Raw genomic sequence first — 19484 nt, 5'->3', positions numbered from 1 at the left:
ATGGCCAACACACAGAGCATTTAACTCATGTATTTATATGTTGCTCTTTAGAAAGAGGACAAGATGGATACAGATGAGACTCCAAAGAAAGGAAGTTACAAGGTGAAGGAAGAAAAGATCAAGGAGAAGGAAGAAGAGAAAAGTCCTAAAGAGAAGAAGGAAAAAGAAAAGAAGAAAGAAAGCTCCAAATCTAAGAAGGAAAAGAAGGAGAGTCCAAAGAGAAAGGTGAAGACACCAGACGCAGAGAAAGAGAAGAAAGACAAGACGCCAGACACAAAGAAAGAGAAGAAAGACAAGAAGAAAGGTAAATATCTTTAATGTTTGTCCACATAGATCACAAGGTAACTGGCATAGTGCATTGTACAGGGTCTCTGATTGGCTCAGTACATGATATAACATGATATAGCCCTCTGAGTAACCAATCAAAATAGTGCTTCTATATTTTTTGTAAACCATACTGCCATTCTTACTATGTCTCTGATTGGCTTATTACATGATATAACTCTCTAACTCGCTAAGTAACCAATCAAAATAGTGCTTCTATATTTTTTTGTAAACCCTACTGCCATTCTTACTATGTCTTTGATTGGCTTATTACATGATATAACTCTCTGATTTCTTGGAATTGGTAAGGTGTATAGTGATGTGATTTGATATAGGGGTGGCAATTGGCGGTTTTCAAATTGTAGTAGGATTTGGCACAAAAATGTGCAAATTTGGTTGCTCATTTGCATTTTTTTTTTAATTGGATTTCTTTTTTTCTTTTCCCCCAGCTCCAAATGAAATCGCTCTGGTTAAAATGATGCGTGTGAAGGTGGGGGTATTTGCGGCTAAGCTTTGCGTAGAGAACCATAAAATTCCAGTTTTATTCAAATTAATCATTTTAATGTGACTGGCTTATACAGGGAAGTCTGGCCCAAGTACCATGAAAACTGGCTATTTTGGCTGTTTAACATGGAGTTATACGGAGGACTTAATGTTATAATACCACTTCTATGTCAAAATTGCTGTTTCCCTACAAACACGACAAATTTGGCTTATTCCATTTGGATGTAAAGTTGGGACATGTATAAACATTACAAATATAGCAAAAAACTAGGTTTGAAAAAAAAAATTCATATTTAAAGCTCATACATGATGTCTTTAACAAGTGGCTGCGAATATTAACCATAATCAAACTTTGCAAAGTGGCAGAAAATATATTTATGTGCCCATATGTAAAGATTAGTTGTAATTTGCTTTAACCTCAATTTTTTAAATTTTATTTAATGAAGAAACAAAAGAGAAAGATGAATCGAAGAAGGCGGAATCACCTAACGTGAAAAAGGAAGTCAAGGAAGAGAAGAAAGAAAAAGAAAAGGAAGAGGAGGAGAAAGTAAAAGAGGAAAAGAAAGAGACAGAAAGTAAACCCAAAAAGACAGGATTCAGGTAAGTCTGAAAAAGGAATGGGATATAGTCTGAGACAGAATTAAAGACTAATTTGCATCTGACATCACTGTCAGTCAAACTCCGCACGACCATTGATTAGTTAATAGCGCATAAAAGGAAAATTGATTTATCTGGTGCCATCTTGAGAAAAGGAATCACAAAAAATGGTGAAAAATAATAGTACTTTTACAAGGTAAACAGCAACTTTTCTAGGCATTGTTGACATGAGGCCTTCAGAAAAGAAAGTTTCCTACTACTAAGACCTAACTTTTGAGACGGTTTGAATGATACTCTCATTACTTTGTACAGGTTCCCTTTGTTTTCATTTTGAGAACAGACTGGCTAAATACAGTCTAGAAATAAACACATTTTGCCAGATCTGGATGTGCTCTGTTCATTGAGGTACTATCGACCCATGTTGTACAAATCAATACAGAAAATTGAAATAGAAGAAATGCATGATGGGAAGTGTAACGGATATCTTCTGCATTATTTGTTGTCTTACTGCATTATGTGGGTGTGAAGGATACTGTATTACTCTATATTTCTATAATGTGTGTGTATTTCTTTACTGTTTAGTTTTGCTCAGATGGGTAAAGCCACAGAGAGTTCCTACCAACCTGGGACATCATCATATCATCCTATCAACGATGCATGCTGGAAGAAAGGAGAAAAGTAAGTCATAATTTATAGGGATGTACGTTTTCTGGTTTTTTTTATGGATTTCGGTGTTTTTTTTCACGGATCCGGAAATATTATAAAAAGAGCAAAAACTATTTCTTAGGGGGTGATACCCTCATAGCCTTTTTCCTGATCCGTAGCGTTCGCTAAAAAGATAGTTCTCCGATCAAGTCTTAGGCTTACTTGCTTCGCCAACACTGTTTCAGGGTGTTTTTTTCAACAGCTTCTTACATCCCTGATTATTACACCACCCTACACCATGAAAAACTTCGGCTAGCCCATCTAGATACACGTGTCTCTTTTTACATACAACTAGGAATGCTTCATCTCAAGTGGCAGACACACTCCAAAACATCTTCCAAGTCATGTGGTTTAGTTTCTCTCATTGTTGCTAGTTGGCTGGCAAGTACCAAGCTAACATGAGGGACCTAGAATAATTCTATAGAGATAGAAGCTTATTGTCCCCTTCAATAATGGGATTTTTGATTGTTGGATCTGATTAAAAATCTGTTTGGCTGTCACCATACTAGTTATCATAATCATTGAGTTGGGTCGAATTAGCTAGTCTCCTTCACAGCCGATGTCTGCCGGTCATAACACTTGTCATTCCTAACAAATCATAACCACATGCAGTCTGTGCCTCAAGACCACACATTGGCTTGCAATGCGGATGTCCAAACTCCCATTTTGTTGAGGAGTCTTTTGAAGAGGCGATGGATTTTTCCGCTTTACACAAAAATTTACACATTAAATTTTATTTTATTTTATTGTAACAACACATTTGGAAAATAATGTCCCAGTGTTTCCCTTTTGTTCTTTTTTCAGAGTGCCTTACCTAGCATTAGCACGCACATTGGAATGTATAGAGGAAATATCAAGTCGTCTTAAAATCATGGAAATTCTCACAGACTTTTTACGATCAGTCATAGCATTAAGTCCTGATGACTTACAGCGATGTGTGTACCTGTGTCTGAATAAACTTGCCCCGGCCTATGAAGGAATGGAATTAGGGATGGGTGAGACGCATTTAATGAAAGCTGTATCACAGGCTACTGGTAAGTGTGGAATGACACCCTCATTCATCAACTTTCTGGGTTGACCACTGAGAAAACTGTGTGGTAAAAAATTGACCTTTTCATCATGTTTGTTATTAATACACACATATTTTTAGAATGCCGATAGTCTGTCACACTATATCACACAACCAAAGTCATGTGAGAATATTTTCTGAGTCCGACATGATATGAGCGCAAGTTTTTCATCCATTCAGGTAGTTTTTAAATCACATTCTGTGTGTGTGAAAGATTAAGGTTGTGTCGTCCATAACAGGTGTATGGATTTAAATTGGAATAGAATATTGCCAGCTTTGGGCTTTTGATGCATGCACATAGGCAATGCTTTTACCTTTATTGCCTCTCTCCAACCAGGTGTGCTAATGGGGTACCTGGTCATGCTGGTAAGGTAAACTGAAGTAACAGAGGAATTGTCTGATTACAAGAGAGATGGGTGCTACGGCTTGCGAACACATCCCTGAAATTGAACTCCATTTGTTTTGAGTACCTGCTGTAATACTAAATTATATTTTAACATATTTAGGTCGTAGCATGGAGAAGATAAAGGCAGATGTTGCTGAGAAAGGAGACATAGGGACTGTAGCTGTAGTAAGTGTCATAGTTTATGTCCTCCTTCTATAGTAAAATTGCAGTATTGTTTATTTCATTAGTATGTCTTATTTATTCATTGGTTAAAAGTGTGTCACTTGGTCATAAATATATTTACTATTTTGCCTGCTGGAGTAAGGGCCGCTACAGACACCTAGTATTCAAAGTAAAAAGTTTGATGTAACATGTCTTAGTAATGTTTAAGTTCTAACGAATGATTGATGACGTAAAATCGATAATATGTTATGTAGAATGTCTGCTGGAAATATAGTTTATATTATATATAGGCCTATAATATAAGTTTATGTCTTCAAACATTTGTTAGAACTTGTAACATTACTGGAAAAAGAATTAGAATAGATTAAATAATGAAGATATGTTGATCAAATATTCTACATCTTCTAAATCATACTAAATCATACTAAATCATACTGGCAGCCGCAATTTTGATGAGCAAATCATGGAGAAGAGCAGAGCCCTTTATTAAAGTGTTCATTGGAGCAGGAAAAAATGCACGCCATATTATGCATTGCAATATTATCATTAGTATAATTTAATAGCCATTAGTAAAATCCAAATCTAAATTTTGTTTGAATAATTATAATTTAATATGTCAGTGTTGCAAAGTGAAAATTGCCCCAAAGTAGCAACATTATAATTTACAAATTATGAAATATGTGGTTTTTTTTCTTCAGACAAGCCGTTGTAACCAGCGCACCATGTTTGCACCGCCCAAGTTGACCGTTGCCAAGGTGTTTACTAACCTCAGGGAAATCGCTGCATTGACGGGACATTCAGTGAGTAAATGAGTTTTTATTACGATCTTTGGACTTCATAAGTTCAAATTACAAATTTGTTGGGATGGTCAAGCAATTAAAAAAATTAGGGTTGGTATTATTTTGTGCAGTAAAAATTTACCCTCTAAATGTCAATATTCTCAGGCAGGAGCTTTCTGGATTGCCTAGTAGTCTAAACAAAACCCATAGATTTGCTTTGCACGTTTCTATGGTGAAAATGACAGCCATTTTGAAATCCAAGATGGTAGCAAAAAATTTTATTTGATCGTACTAGACATGAAACTTTCAAACAATCCGGCACTCCTAAAATGGATGCTTACAAAAACTGTCTTAGCATTATGGAGTGCAATTTCATCGGATATCAGAGACTCTTATCTCACCTGTAACAAGTTTTATTTTCTGCTTCGTGTGTGTAGAGTTCTGATGAGTTGAGATCACTGCACCATGTGGTGGCAGCACTCTTGTGTGCTTTCAGTGCTCCCCTCAATTTTGTTGTTTTGTTCCAATTTTATTGTTGCTTGCCAATTCATACACTCCTATATCAAAGCAGCCAATCAGAAAAGCTGTTAGAAAAGTATGAGAAGTGCATTGTGTATAATGTGCACTCTGTGTACTACGCGCAGTGTTTCGCGTCACATAGGATTGATTTTATTTTTCAACATTTTTGGTAATAATTTATTATAAAAACAGCATAAATCACATTTTTTTTTTTCTTCTCGTGTATGAAATACAGTAAGCAAAAGAATTACGGGAGCAGTTGTGTTCACCCCTGTATATCCTAAATAAAGACAAATGTGTCAAAATTAAAACAAGGAGCCGATGCCTGTACTCTTTAGCTCTGATTTAAGTTCTTATTTGTTGAAATTGGTTGAGAATTAAAGAAACGGTAAGCCAAAACCTAATGAAGATACGAAATAAAAAGTTGCACTTTTTTGTTCTAATCAATGAAAGCACGACGCTAGTTTTTCGTGCTAATCAATGAAAGCACAGCGCTAGTTCTCTTTGTTCACGAACGCTTTGTGTACAAATCAATAGGGCATGCAATGTGGCAAACTGCAACTTTTAAATTGGCATCTTCCTTGGGTTTTTGGATCATTGTGTCTTTATTTCTTGAACAATGTCAACGAATGAGGTCTTAAATTCGAGCTAAAAGATGCAGCTATTGGCTGTTGGTTCCAATTATGACATATCTGCCTTTGTTTATTTGCAGTCCATTTGGGGACCTTATTAGCCCAAATTCACATGCTTTTTCCTGATTTTTTCCAGATTTTCATCATTATTTCTACTTACATCCCTGACATTAATATAGTACCTAAAGTCTTGAAAGCTTGCACTATCCATAAATGTTTTTTCCTGTTTTTGCAGTGTCAATCTAAGAAAAAAGACAAAGTGAAAGCCATGTTGGTTGCATGCAGAGGATGTGAACCCAAATTTATTGTCAGGTAGGTTTTACACTCTAAAAAATACCTATTCAAAAATGAATAGAATCTATTCAAATTTGAATAGGTAAACATGTACGCCGGGCACTTCCGAGAATCTATTCAAAATGAATAGAAAATTCTATTCAAATAAATGATCCCAAATTCTATTCAAAAATGAAGAGGTCACTTGTCAGAAAATAAATAGTTTACTAGTTACAGTTGATAAGAATCTATTTGACTCTAGTCAAAAGGGAACAAATTTAGGGAAATATGCCTGGAGATGCATCATCTTTGTCCGCTTCGCGCTAAGAGAGGAACACTACGATTCATCACCGTGGTGTTGAATAGCCATCAAGTGTGTTTGACAACATAAAATTACTGTCTTGAAAGGCGATAGCAGAAAAGGTATTTGCTTGAAAATATAAAATCTGTGGTTAAATAGCGTTTGCCCTGTTTTCTTCATCCATGGTTTTGTTTCCTATTATTTCAACTGAGTATAATATTTAGGATTTAGAGAAGATCCCCCAAACACTTTCTTACCAGTGCCTATGTCCCCACCGTACTGTACAAATGTGTAATGGCGGCCGACCAAGAAGCAAAAGACCCCGGATACAGCAGCGTGCATACTTTTGACCAATGAAATCCCTCATTATCGTTGACGTCATTTTGAGGAGTGTGTCGATTCAAAGTTTTCTGCGATGTTGATACTAAATCGCATCAAACGGTATGATTCGATTTAAAAATGATAAGGGATCTATTCAAATTGACGAGTTTCTATTTTTAAAAAAATGAATAGACTTTCTATTCAAAAAAATGAATAGGCCGTCATTAGAGTGTAGGGTTAGGTGTAGGATTAATTCTTAAACACTTGAGAACGTTCCTGCAATCCCATTGGTTCTTACCCGTGTGATATGACACGATATCACACGGGTCAGCGCTTGTGCATCAACGCGATATGCGTGCTCGCTATTTGAACCAATCGGCAGGCGCATAGCAACAACAGGACTGATCAATTTTAAGCCCTAGGTAGTTCCTTATAAAATGTAGGATTTAATTTGATTAAAATTTGTAATATACTTATGATATTTCTATTTGAATTGAAGTGTTTAAGAATGAGAATAAAGGTATTGTTTTTAGCCGCTGTTGTGCATCTATCGTCTCATATAAAATGCGATATCATTATGTTTGGCGTAAAACAACTCGGCTTTGCCTCGTTGTTTTACTTAAAATAATGATGTCGCCCATGTTATATGAGACGATAGATGCACTCCAGGGCCTAAACCAATACCTTTATTCTCTAACTCAAATTCACTAGACCATTTCAAATCAAAATCACAAAATATTGGAAAACCAGAAGTCATTGTAGTGCGTATCTGTTACGAACACAGTGTTCCAGGAGACATTGTGAGTTATTAATGACCCTGCAATAAGTGTGTGGTCAGGCAATCAATCACTTTTGATTGGATCGCACTTGCTGCGTATATTAATGAGGTTATGAATCTTTCACAAAGGGGGCATAGATTTCAAAAGGAGTCACCCATTCAGGTAACACCATGTGAAATTCACACTCACTCTGAGGGAGATTAAGGTCATGTCTTACTTAGAGGGTGTATGGATTTCAGCTGGAATAGCCCATTGTTAATACCAGATGACAATTTGGTCCAAAATGCTGTGACACAATTGATGATGACCACAACCTTTCAACCCAAGTCTACCGGTCTTTTGCACAGATAATCGCAGACTTGGAAGCCCCAAAATACTCAGGCTGCCATTTATAGTGTAATTAAAAATGAATGCAGGAATGAATTATGTTAGCCAAATCCAGTTTAAAATTTACTCACAATTCTTAGCTTTTGCCGACTACCCCTGTGGAAGATTTTGGAAATATCTTCCACAGGGGGACTATGAATTATAAATGGAACAAACACATTAGGCAGCTCCATTTGAATGTCATACACTCTCTGAGACAGATTCAACCTGAATTTTCCACAGAGGGAGGGTGAGTTTCAAATAGAGTTGGTTAATGTGCTAAATAAGTTTCAAATTTACATCCCCCTGTGGAAGATATGTAAAAAATCTTTTACATAGGGAGTGTGGAGATTAAATGGAATAGTCCAATTTGTCATGTGGTGTGGCACTCACTGGCAGCTTGAATATTTATTTTCTTTTTTTTCCGGAAAAGCCATTGGATCTGTGGACAAAATGGGCAGTTTTTGGATCTTGGCTAAACCCCTGGTTTGGATTAATGTTGGGGTGGCAATTACTATTCAAGTTGTTCTGATTTGCCTTTATTTTCAATTGCAGGTCACTCAGTGGCAAGCTACGCATTGGTTTAGCCGAGCAGTCTGTATTAGTATCACTAGGTCATGCAGTGGCACTCACAACACCTAATCAAGGTAAGCACTGAGTTAACTTGGATATCAAAATACCACTCAGAACACCTAAACCAGAGTTAGGTTTGCTCTGACTTTAGTTCAGCAGTCTGTAGAATTAATGACTAGTTTGAATCTGATATCACCTGTCAATCAAATTCAGAAGTATTTACGAGTTGTCTTGAAGGTCAAGGGTCAAAGGGAGTTTGATTGACAGTGATGTCAGACGCAAACTAGTCTTTTTAATTCTGTCATAGATTATAGCTTCAGAGGGTTGTAGAATGTGATATCTTGTAACAACACTTTTTAGTACAGGCACAATTTGTGTCTTGTTGAAAAGCATTGTCACAAAATTTCACAGTCCTGTATGTAGTTAACACCTAGTGAAATCCATACACCCCTATGGAAGAAATGACCTTAATCTTCCACACAGGGAGTGTGAATTTCAAATGGGGTTACCTGAATGGGTGATTCTGTTTGAAATATCCACCCAATGTGTCAGAGATTAAGATCATGTCTGCCGAAAGGGGTGTTTGGATTTCAGCTAGAATAGCCGGTTGACCTAACTTGGATTGATGAGTTACTCACTACACCTTTAACTCTCTCCATGCAGGTGTCGACCTGCAGACAAGTTTCAATTTTATATATATATATATATATTTTAATTAAAGAATTATGATATTTCATGACCATATTTGGAATCATCATTACAAACACATACAAATCAGTACAAACAAGCCTAGTATTGGTTCTATGGTTCTCAAGATAGCTCAAGTAAATATCTCAAAACTTTTTATGTTGAAGCCTATGGCTAGCATGCAGAGCATTAACTCACAATTATATTTTTTTGTTTATTTGTTGTACACAGAGGAGGAAGACATTGTGTCAAAGCGTAAAGCCTTGTCAGACTCATGGAAGAAGACATTGGATGAAGCTGCTCTGATTGTGAAGACCACATACTGGTGGGTATTTGAAGAACTCACTTAACAAAACACAAGAGATGTGGTTCAAGAACTGCCTTGTTTATGTTATGGCATTTTTCGTCATGCTATGCTCATTTAATTGCCCATATAATCCTACATCTTAAGTTTCAGAGGAATATGAAATATCTGAAAATAGTTATTAAAATGAACCAAAAAGTTCTATATGTACTTTATTTATGGTACACACAGCTAGCTGTGCACAACCCCTGTGCCAAGTGTGTTTGGGGTATTAAAATGAACCAAAAAGTTAAATATGTACTTTATTTATGGTACACACAGCTAGCTGTGCACAACCCCTGTGCCAAGTGTGTTTGGGGTATTAAAATGAATCCAAAAGTTCTATATGTACTTTATTTATGGTACACACAGCTAGCTGTGCACAACCCCTGTGCCAAGTGTGTTTGGGGTATTAAAATGAACCAAAAAGTTCTATATGTACTTTATTTATGGTACACACAGCTAGCTGTGCACAACCCCTGTGCCAAGTGTGTTTGGGGTATTAAAATGAACCAAAAAGTTCTATATGTACTTTATTTATGGTACACACAGCTAGCTTTGCACAACCCCCTGTGCCAAGTGTGTTTGGGGTAAACTGACTAGCCTGCACTTTTGTTAATTAACTCCAGAGTAAGTTAGGATTTAAAAATTTATTCTCCTGTTTACCTTTAGTTGGACATGATCATAACATATTCTGCATGAATTTATTTATGGAAGTATTTCCAAGATTGTAGCTCTAACTCACCCTTCATGCTAGAAAATACTACAGGCTGGGTACCCCCCCGCCCCCCCCCAGCAGGCATGGGCACGCAACTCATAGGTGCCTCTGACCAATCCGTCTTCAGGGCATTAGGATTGAGTCAATTTTGATGTTTTGTACCACATCATTGCTTTCAAAGATGCCAATTATATTTTTTTGAGTTAAGTCATGTCCGTATCCATGATAATCCAGAACAGTGAATTTCCCGTAGCATTATGTATGGAAATGTTTGGAGCCTGTCTTCTGCTTTCCACATGTGTGGGGCTTATGTTATCGCCAAGATGGATGCCTGCCTGTCTGGTTATTTGGTTGTCCGGGCAGAAGTAAAACCATTAATCCGCTGTGCAGCTTAAACGCAGTAACCAATCAACTTCAAACTTGGTATGGTGAATCGTGATAGGATATGGTGGCCTGATGTGCTGCATAGTTTTGTGTCATGTTATTTGCATATTTATGAATATTAATGAGCTTATTTGCATATTTAAAAAAGGTGTGAGGCCACCTTAATTACGAACCGTAATTCTAGTTAAATATCTTTTGTTATTCCTACAGTGAAATGCCAGATTATGGTAAGATCATCCCAGCAATACTAGAACATGGTTTCAAAGATTTACCCAATCATTGTAAGCTGACACCAGGCATACCATTGAAACCCATGTTAGCTAAACCAACCAAGGGAGTCAGCGAGGTACTAAATAGATTCCAAGATATTGCCTTCACTAGTGAATACAAGTATGATGGCGAGAGGGCACAGGTAGGTCTGTTTGTTTGTTAGTAAGCTTACTATGGGCTGTCCCTGAAACCCATGTTAGCTAAACCAACCAAGGAGTCAGTGAAGTACTCAATAGATTCCAAGATATTGCCTTCACTAGTGTGAATACAAGTATGATGGCGAGAGGGCACAGGTAGGTCTGTTTGTTTGTTAGTAAGCTTACTATGGGCTGTCCCTGAAACCCATGTTAGCTAAACCAACCAAGGGAGTCAGTGAAGTACTCAATAGATTCCAAGATATTGCCTTCACTAGTGAATACAAGTATGATGGCGAGAGGGCACAGGTAGGTCTGTTTGTTTGTTAGTAAGCTTACTATGGGCTGTCCCTGAAACCCATGTTAGCTAAACCAACCAAGGGAGTCAGTGAAGTACTCAATAGATTCCAAGATATTGCCTTCACTAGTGAATACAAGTATGATGGCGAGAGGGCACAGGTAGGTCTGTTTGTTTGTTAGTAAGCTTACTATGGGCTGTCCCTGAAACCCATGTTAGCTAAACCAACCAAGGGAGTCAGTGAAGTACTCAATAGATTCCAAGATATTGCCTTCACTAGTGGAATACAAGTATGATGGAGAGAGAGCACAGGTAGGTTTGTTTTTAGTTTGTTAGTAAGCTTACTATATATATCCATGAAATCAATCAAGGGAGTCGGCAAAGTACTCAATAGATTGTTGTTGTTGTTGTTGCAGTCAATAGATGGCGCACCAACATGTCCCAGACGGGTGTTTTCTTATAAGTAAATTAGCCGGCACACAACTTACCTCTTACTTTACTGTATTGATAGGCTTATGTTGATAGGCTTATGTTAGGGAGATTTATCCTTGAAGTGATTAAGCCAAAAGTACTACTGGGTCAGTACCCAGGTACTTTGATATAGGGTGTTGACCCTGTAATGAGTTTGCATGAAAATATTTTTTTAATGCATTGTAAATACCTTGAATAAAGAGGCCTTGTCATGTTCCTTGTTCTTATTTTCATAACAGATCCTCATACTTGATTCAGGAGATGTTAGAATCTGCAGTTGTAATTGGGTGTCCCTCAAGGTTCAATATTGGGACCTCTACTGTTTATACTTTACATATGTTCCTGTTCTTATTTTCCAACAGATCCACATACTTGATTCAGGAGATGTAAGAATCTACAGTCGTAATCAGGAGAACAACACCACAAAGTACCCTGACATCATCAAAAGAATCCCCAAGAGTCTAGGAGACAACGTCAAAAGCTGCGTCATCGACTCGGAGTCCGTAGCGTATGATCTTGAGAAGAAACAGATCCAACCATTCCAGGTGTTGAGTACCAGAAAGAGGAAGGATGCTAATGAGGATGATATCAAGGTCCAAGTTTGTGTGTTTGCATTTGATTTGCTCTACTTGAATGGTGAGGTGAGGATATTTAACTCCTTGGGTACTTCTGACTTACTTACAATGCCCCTGATTGGTTAATCATGTGATATAATCATCTGAGTAACCAATCAAAATAGAGCCTTTAGATCTCTTAGCAATTTTAAGTTTTTCAATGCTGCTGACTCTACCATTACTCTGATTGGCTCAATACATGATTTTGTACTTTGTTCTCAAAATTACACAAATGACCTTGGCAATTATTGTAGCAGGATTATGTGATCTGGAGAAAAAAAACTCCATATGTCCTGGTTCGTGGTGTTGGACACATTCACAAATTTACTCACATTTGTGAATTTGTGTTTAACACATCATCCTACAATTTGCAGTATTGCGAATTAAAAAAATCACACTCCCAGTGCAAGTTGCAATATTGCGAGTTGGATGATAGCGGCCATCTTGGATTTGCAGGTAAAGGGAACACATACTACAAAATTACTTCATAAACATTTCAAGTAATTTAAAAAAATCAGAATTGTAAATTTTCATGACCATATTTGGAGTCAGTATGAAAAATGGATTAAAATGAGTACAAACGAGTCTAGTATTGGTTCAGTGGTTCTTAAGATAACTCTTGATAATTTGAGAAGATATCTCAAAACTTTTTATGTTGAAGCCTTTTGCCAGCACGATAGTATTAATCTGGATCATATTTTCTTTACTCTTGCAGTCATTAGTGAGGAAACCATTGAGGGAAAGGAGAGAACTGCTTCATGCTAACTTCAAAGAAATAGAAGGAGAATTTGTGTTTGCTAAATCTATGACATCATCTAACACAGAAGATATTGCCGAATTCTTAGATGAATCAATCAAGGGTAAGTCAGTGAATAATATATTGTACTGCCATGAGAGTTTCTGGTTAAAACTATAGGTGCGAGGTGAGATCAATTGTACATAGCACTTTTGATCAGTACTTATCCATAGTTTTAACCAGACCCTCAAATTTGTTTTGTATACTTCATAAATATATTCTTTGTTCATTGATTTGTTAGAAGAAAATTATTCAAAATTTGTACTTGCCAGTTACTTGAGTGAACAGCACCACCTATATTTTGCCTTTCAAAAAAAATTGAACAGGCTAACCAAGTAGCAAAGTCACACTATGTGCAAATACGGAACAACACACCCAACCTCACCTAATAACTAATAATGCACATGTATGTCATTTGCCACCATCACAGAACAATCATTTCATAATTGATATATTGTTTTCTTGTGTGCAGGTAACTGTGAAGGGTTGATGGTGAAGACATTAGATGTTGATGCCACATATGAAATTGCCAGGAGGTCTCATAATTGGCTCAAGGTGAGATCAACTATATTCCTTTGCATAAGCAACATCGGCATTACAAATTCCTATTGCATTGTGGGACTGCTTTGGGACAAGTTGAACTCTGACCTATCGGGGAATTTCTTTAATGATTATTCATTCATTTGTTATTGTTATAATGTTATCATTATTTAAATATATTAAATAATTTGTGAGATAAACATGTTGGTTTTTTTTTTCTAAAACCTCATATACAATATTTTTTATGCACAAAAAACAATTTTCCCTATAGGTCAGAGTTCAACACGTACAAAAACTGTCCCACAATGTTTTGGCTTTTTTCCATTTAGTAAACACAAATTTAAGACAGTTTTGTTTTGTATCGCTCCTAAATAAATTCTATAACTTTTAAGGAACATTTTATACTCCTTTGTCAGCACAACATCAAGTAATTCAAAACCCGTCATATCTGTGAGTCTAAGAGACAGTACATGGCGCAAATAATGACAGGAAAACACAATGACAGCCAGTCAGGTTATTGTTGACAGTAGTATATTTTACACTAGAATTGGTAAATGTATTAAAACTACATGCTGCTGACTTTTGAATTGAATTTGTTTGCTTTCAGCTCAAGAAAGACTACTTAGAGGGCGTAGGTGACACATTAGATTTGGTCGTCATTGGTGGTTACCATGGCAGGGGCAAGAGAGCAGGGACATATGGAGGATTCCTATTGGCATGCTATGATGAAGAGAGTGAAGACTTCCAATCAATATGCAAGGTAGGTCAAAGGTCATTGGTGGTTACCATGGGAGGGGCAAGAGAGCAGGGACATATGGAGGATTCCTATTGGCATGGTATGATGATAAGAGTGAAGACTTCCAATCAATATGCAAGGTAGGTCAAAGGTCATTGATGTGTTGCATTAGGTTGGCAGCACTGATTGCATGCATTTTCAAGGAAGTCCAAATTATAATTTATTCAATCATATAAGTAGCAAAAGTTATTTGGTTTTTGTTACTATGTGTGGTAATAAAGTCACAAACTGGGCTATTCCAGTTGAAGTCCATTCACCCCAATGGAAAACATAATCTTAATCTCCCACACAGGGTTTGGAGTCACCCACAGGTAATCCCGTATGGAATTCACATCCTGTGTTAAAAATAAAGGTCATGTCTTTAATTTGGAGTGTAAAATGTGTCGATATAGAGACAAAAAGTACCTCAATGAACAGAGCATAATTCAGATGTGCAATAATTTATGTGACTATCGACCCATCTTTAGCCAGTCTATTCTCAACAAGAAAACAAAGGGAACCTGTACAATAGAAGTGCCATGTGATCTTGTGAGGTGATGCAGCATGTTGCAAAGGATTCTGGGAAGGGTAAGGTATCTTCTTTGGGTCAACAGGGGATTTTAAAGTACTCTGTATTTTAACAATCAATATTCAAGGTATATTTACACATTGAAAGTATACCAAATTCAGTATTACTGACAAATAATTGTCTCTATATCATCAGATTGGTACAGGTCTCAAAGATGACGAGTTAGAACAGCACACAAAGTTCTTCAAGGAACACATCATAGCGAAACCAAGGCGTATCGATATGATTCCAGCCATGAGCCTGATCATTGGTTTGATGCTGTGCAGGTTTGGGAGGTGAAGGCAGCGGATTTATCTGTGTCACCTGTGCATAAGGCAGCTATGGGCTTAGTAAGTATAAACACTTTGTAGATTTATCAGGTGTGAGAATTTTCAGTTTTAAAACTGAATTTAGGGGTTTTTTTGGTCAAAATTTTCACAACGTTATTTAATTTTTGGTATTTTTTCCCCAATTTCACATGCATTTTCAGTTTTTTAGGAAAGTGCAGTCACATCCCTGATTTATATTATAACCCTACCCCTAAACTTGATCATTGCTTTCACGCTTAGCAGGTGTGGAATGTGAAGGCTGCAGATTTCTCTGTTTCACAGGTGCTTAGTAATTGCTAGTATGACATGTTGATAAATTACACTAAAAATAGCAAATCATGTTGTAATTGTAACATGGAATATATATGTTGATTTAGTAAATACAGTACATATTTACAATCAAATTACAAAATATTTTTCTGTCTCCAGGTTGATAGAGAGAAAGGCATCTCACTTAGGTTCCCAAGATTCCTTCGTATCCGTGATGACAAAAAGCCAGAAGAAGCAACATCTGGTTCACAGGTAAGCAAAATGCCAGTTTCTTTGGTCTTTTTCAGGCAGTTTCGATCAACAACGGACTAGTTGCAAAGTTTTTATCCAGAAATGTGCATGTTGGCAGGTAAATGTACCAGTTTTGATTGGCTGCAATTTAGGGCAAACCTTGTCTACAATATTTTGCAAAGACCTTTCATACTGGTCAACCACTTGTGCTGATCATCGCGGGAAAAGAACAGTCATGCTTGCATTGCGCTGTAAACAGCATTTAATCTGGCAGTGTGACAGGTCCTTGCAAAATATTGTGAGTTACCCCACCCTGACTATTTAACTTTTTAACTCTTAAGGTCCGTTCATACTACCACCGCATTTGCGATGCGTTGCTTTGCGATGCGGTGCGTTGTCGCACTGCATCGTACTGCAAACTACTGCATGCGATATCGCAATGAAGTTAAATGCATTTTAACTTGGAAATGCGACGAGTTGCGTTGAGTTGCGGCAAAAGTAATCGATATATCGGCAAAGCAACGCATCGCAAATGCGGTGGTAGTATGAACGGACCTTTAGCCTGTTCTCAAGATTTTTTAAAAACTCTTAGACTTATTGTGCCAAGTCTTAGATTTTTTTGACTACAATTGTACGGAAACATGCACAATTGTTTTGGGCCCATTTTCCCTCAAATTGCAAAAATATTAAAATTTGACTTTCATTGGCAGTTAGAACTAATTAAAGGATTAGGATATAGCTAACGTTCATTTTGCAAAACATGATATTTTTTTTAATTTTAAAGAAATAGTGCTGTATTTTTCTGAAATTGGTAGTAACTCTATTCACACAGGTGTCCACTGTGGACAACAAGTTCCAAATTTTCTTTAAAAATTTTTGGAATCGGCATGAAAATGCATTAAAAATTAGTACAAACAAGCCTAGTATTGGTTCAGTGGTTCTTAAGCTAGCTTTTGATATTTTGAGTAAATACCTCAAAACTTGGGACTTTCTATGTTGAAGCCAATGGCTAGCACACAGCATTAAATTGAACCCATTTTGCCCATTTCTTCCATACAGGTTGCTGATATGTACAACAATCAAGACCAAATCAAAAACCAGAAAGCCAATCAAAAATCTACTGCAGACGAAGAGGACTTCTACTAGAGTTATTACCATAGCAACCAAGAACAGTCATGGAAGTTGTTGTCATGGCAATGGAGGTAGCTTGTTGATTGAATGAAGTCAGTTCAGTCATTTTATGTGCATGCAAAAACATCTTAAAGAGTTTCAAGGAAAAGGTCAACAAAAGTTATCATAAATTGTTTTGCTTTGGCAAAAAATGGATTTGACAGTGCAACTTTAGAATCTATATCTACAGAGATGCCACTTTTCAGGTTTTAGCCTGATTTCAGGTTTTAGCCTGATTTCAGGTTTTAGCCTGATTTCAGGTTTTTCTCGCCAGGTTTTTTGAGTGAAACTGAGTGACATCTCTGAATCTAATAAGCTACTCCTGTCATTCTGATTATGTTGAGAATGGTGCATACTCACAGGATAAAGCTTGTCGGTGGCGTACCATATTGTAAAACAAGATGATTTTACCACTTCAGGGTAAAGTGATGGGAAAAAATGCCCTGCTCTACGACGGACGGACCTTTCAAGTTGGGTTTGGGGGATTTTATTTTCAGTTGCTTTGCTCTTAAGGACAATTCTACATGCATGTAGCAAATAATAAAAAAAAAATCCCCATAACTCCAAATGTGGGTCGGTCAGGCCTGTGTAGAACATTGTTGGGCTTTTCTGTCACCTAATAGTACGAGGAACCCATACCGTACTTAGCTCTGCTAGTACGGTATGGGTTGATCTGTATGCAGAAAGCGAGTGCTACGTAATTTCAATTAGAGCAAAAAATAAACAGTACAAGGCTCCAGAAGCTTAAATATCTGCATGTTTGTCATAATATTAATTACACGGGTTGTTGTACTTCTTACCTAAACGTGCATGGCTGAAATTGTAATTAATACTCCATTATGAATCCAGAAAAAAAAAAGTTTTCCTGAGCACACAATTTCAATGCAACTTCAACTTTTAGTGCCGTAAATATGAAATATCACATGATCAGGTGTCACGTGGTACATGTCAGCGCTACGTCATTGGCCCTGTGGAAAGCGATGACGTCACTTTGTTTATAGGCTGTTTTGTGACTTTGATTTTAGTCCCGTAAGCTTGCACGTACCAAATTTTTTAGATGCGTTTTTCATCTTTTTGGTGATTGTACATACAATGCAGCATATGGTTCTTTTCATAAGGAGCGCAGGATTAGTTTGATGAACAATTTAGAGTGAGTATATGTGCAATTTACTGACAATCGGCCTTTTCGAACTGAGATGCCTCTTCTGTGCAAACTTAAAATAGGGCAGCGTCAATAACGAAAATGTCATACCGATAAATGACACGTCTGTTTTGCCCGGTTTTTTAAGTTTGCCTTGCGAAAGGCCTATTTTGAAAGGAGCATGATGGAATAAGTTGATCAACTCTTTGAAACTCAATCACCCATCATCATAAACATTACTAATATATTTTTCCATGAATTCTTTGTTAATACTAATTATCAATATTGTTCCTTTTGGAAGTTTTGATTGTGGGCAACTCCACACAAGACGCTAGATTTGCATCAATGTGGACTTCCGAAATTTGATGCGTAGTCATTGGATATACATTTCACGCTGCAACAGTATGTGTGTTGCGATATTTAGAAGCAGTCATATCGTATACATGCACATTATGCTACACGTAGCTGAAGCACGCATTATGCAATGCACTACAAGACGTAGTAAGAGTTTGGCTTTTACGCATTTACTACGCATGAGAGTATTGCATTACCTGTTTGGTGTGAAGTGCAAGTACACATTGATGCAGATCTCCATTCACGTGTGGAGTCCCCTCTATTTGTGCTGTAAATCAATATACATTTGTATGTTATCAAGCAATATGAATAGGAGTCATGTATATAAAATTGGTAAATACTCAATTTTTTTCTGAAAACAAAATCAGATTAGAATCAATGGTTTGATGAGAGATACAAACAGCTTTAGTTTTCCCTACAATGGCTACTTGCCTTGCCTGGTCTACATCTGAAAGTAAATTGTAACCTGGTGGGGGCAGCTAGAGGAGGCAAGTCGTCCCTCCTGGCTTTTGTGCTCATTTTATCGGTCACATCACATAATGTTCTATACGAAAATGGATAAAAGTGTTTCACATACAGGGCTATACATACAATACTGTTTGGATTTAGCTCAAACTTATTGCTAAATTAATTGTCAGAGGGTATTTTAATTTTGGTGAATTCTAGTAACATTGTGCAACATAGTATTAAAGTTATAGCTCTGTATGTGAAACAATTTTGCTTAAATGGTATTAAACTTATAGCTCTGTATGTGATGTGACCAATGATTGGTCCCAGTAAAATAATTTTAGTAGCAGGTTAAAAAAGATTATTTGGAAATTCTACCCCTTTGGCTCAGTGGCCTCGGTACGCTCTGGGATTTCTGACTCATGTTGTTTGATCACATTACATAATTGCAAAGTTAGGACAAAGTCATAGTGTAATACCATAAACATTTGCCTAATGGCGCACCTGGGCTCCTTTGCCTTGGAGTAAATTTCATATATAAGTTAGAGAGCTCCCTCCTCTAAAACTCCCAACGAATTAAGGTTATGTGCCCTTATTTGATAGTGGGATTGTTATGAGAGGGCACTTTTAGTTT

General features: G+C 36.9%; 2 protein-coding genes across 2 annotated transcripts in view; both read left to right on the top strand.

Annotated features, from left to right (window-relative positions):
• Positions 1–175, top strand: part of LOC140144305 (uncharacterized) — a 55714-nt gene extending 55539 nt beyond the window's left edge. Inside the window, exon 6 of the mRNA XM_072166131.1 lies at positions 52–175. The gene's annotated coding sequence lies outside the window, so the exon portion shown is untranslated. The remainder of the gene's footprint in view (positions 1–51) is intronic.
• Positions 64–17522, top strand: LOC140144306 (DNA ligase 1-like). Its single transcript, XM_072166132.1, is given in 18 exon segments — positions 64–304; positions 1275–1428; positions 2008–2103; positions 2935–3164; positions 3706–3770; positions 4466–4567; positions 5933–6009; positions 8293–8384; positions 9229–9322; positions 10653–10854; positions 11978–12256; positions 12945–13089; positions 13498–13580; positions 14173–14325; positions 15065–15140; positions 15143–15258; positions 15667–15759; positions 16798–17522. Coding segments are annotated over 18 exon segments (2385 nt in total). The 3' UTR covers positions 16885–17522.
• The last annotated feature ends 1962 nt before the right edge of the window (positions 17523–19484 follow it).

The sequence above is a fragment of the Amphiura filiformis genome, unplaced genomic scaffold (genome assembly GCF_039555335.1).
Source record: "Amphiura filiformis unplaced genomic scaffold, Afil_fr2py scaffold_48, whole genome shotgun sequence".
Taxonomy (NCBI): Eukaryota; Metazoa; Echinodermata; class Ophiuroidea; order Amphilepidida; family Amphiuridae; genus Amphiura; species Amphiura filiformis.
The sequence above is the reverse complement of the archived record's forward strand: the minus strand, read 5'-3'. Positions and strand labels throughout refer to the sequence as shown.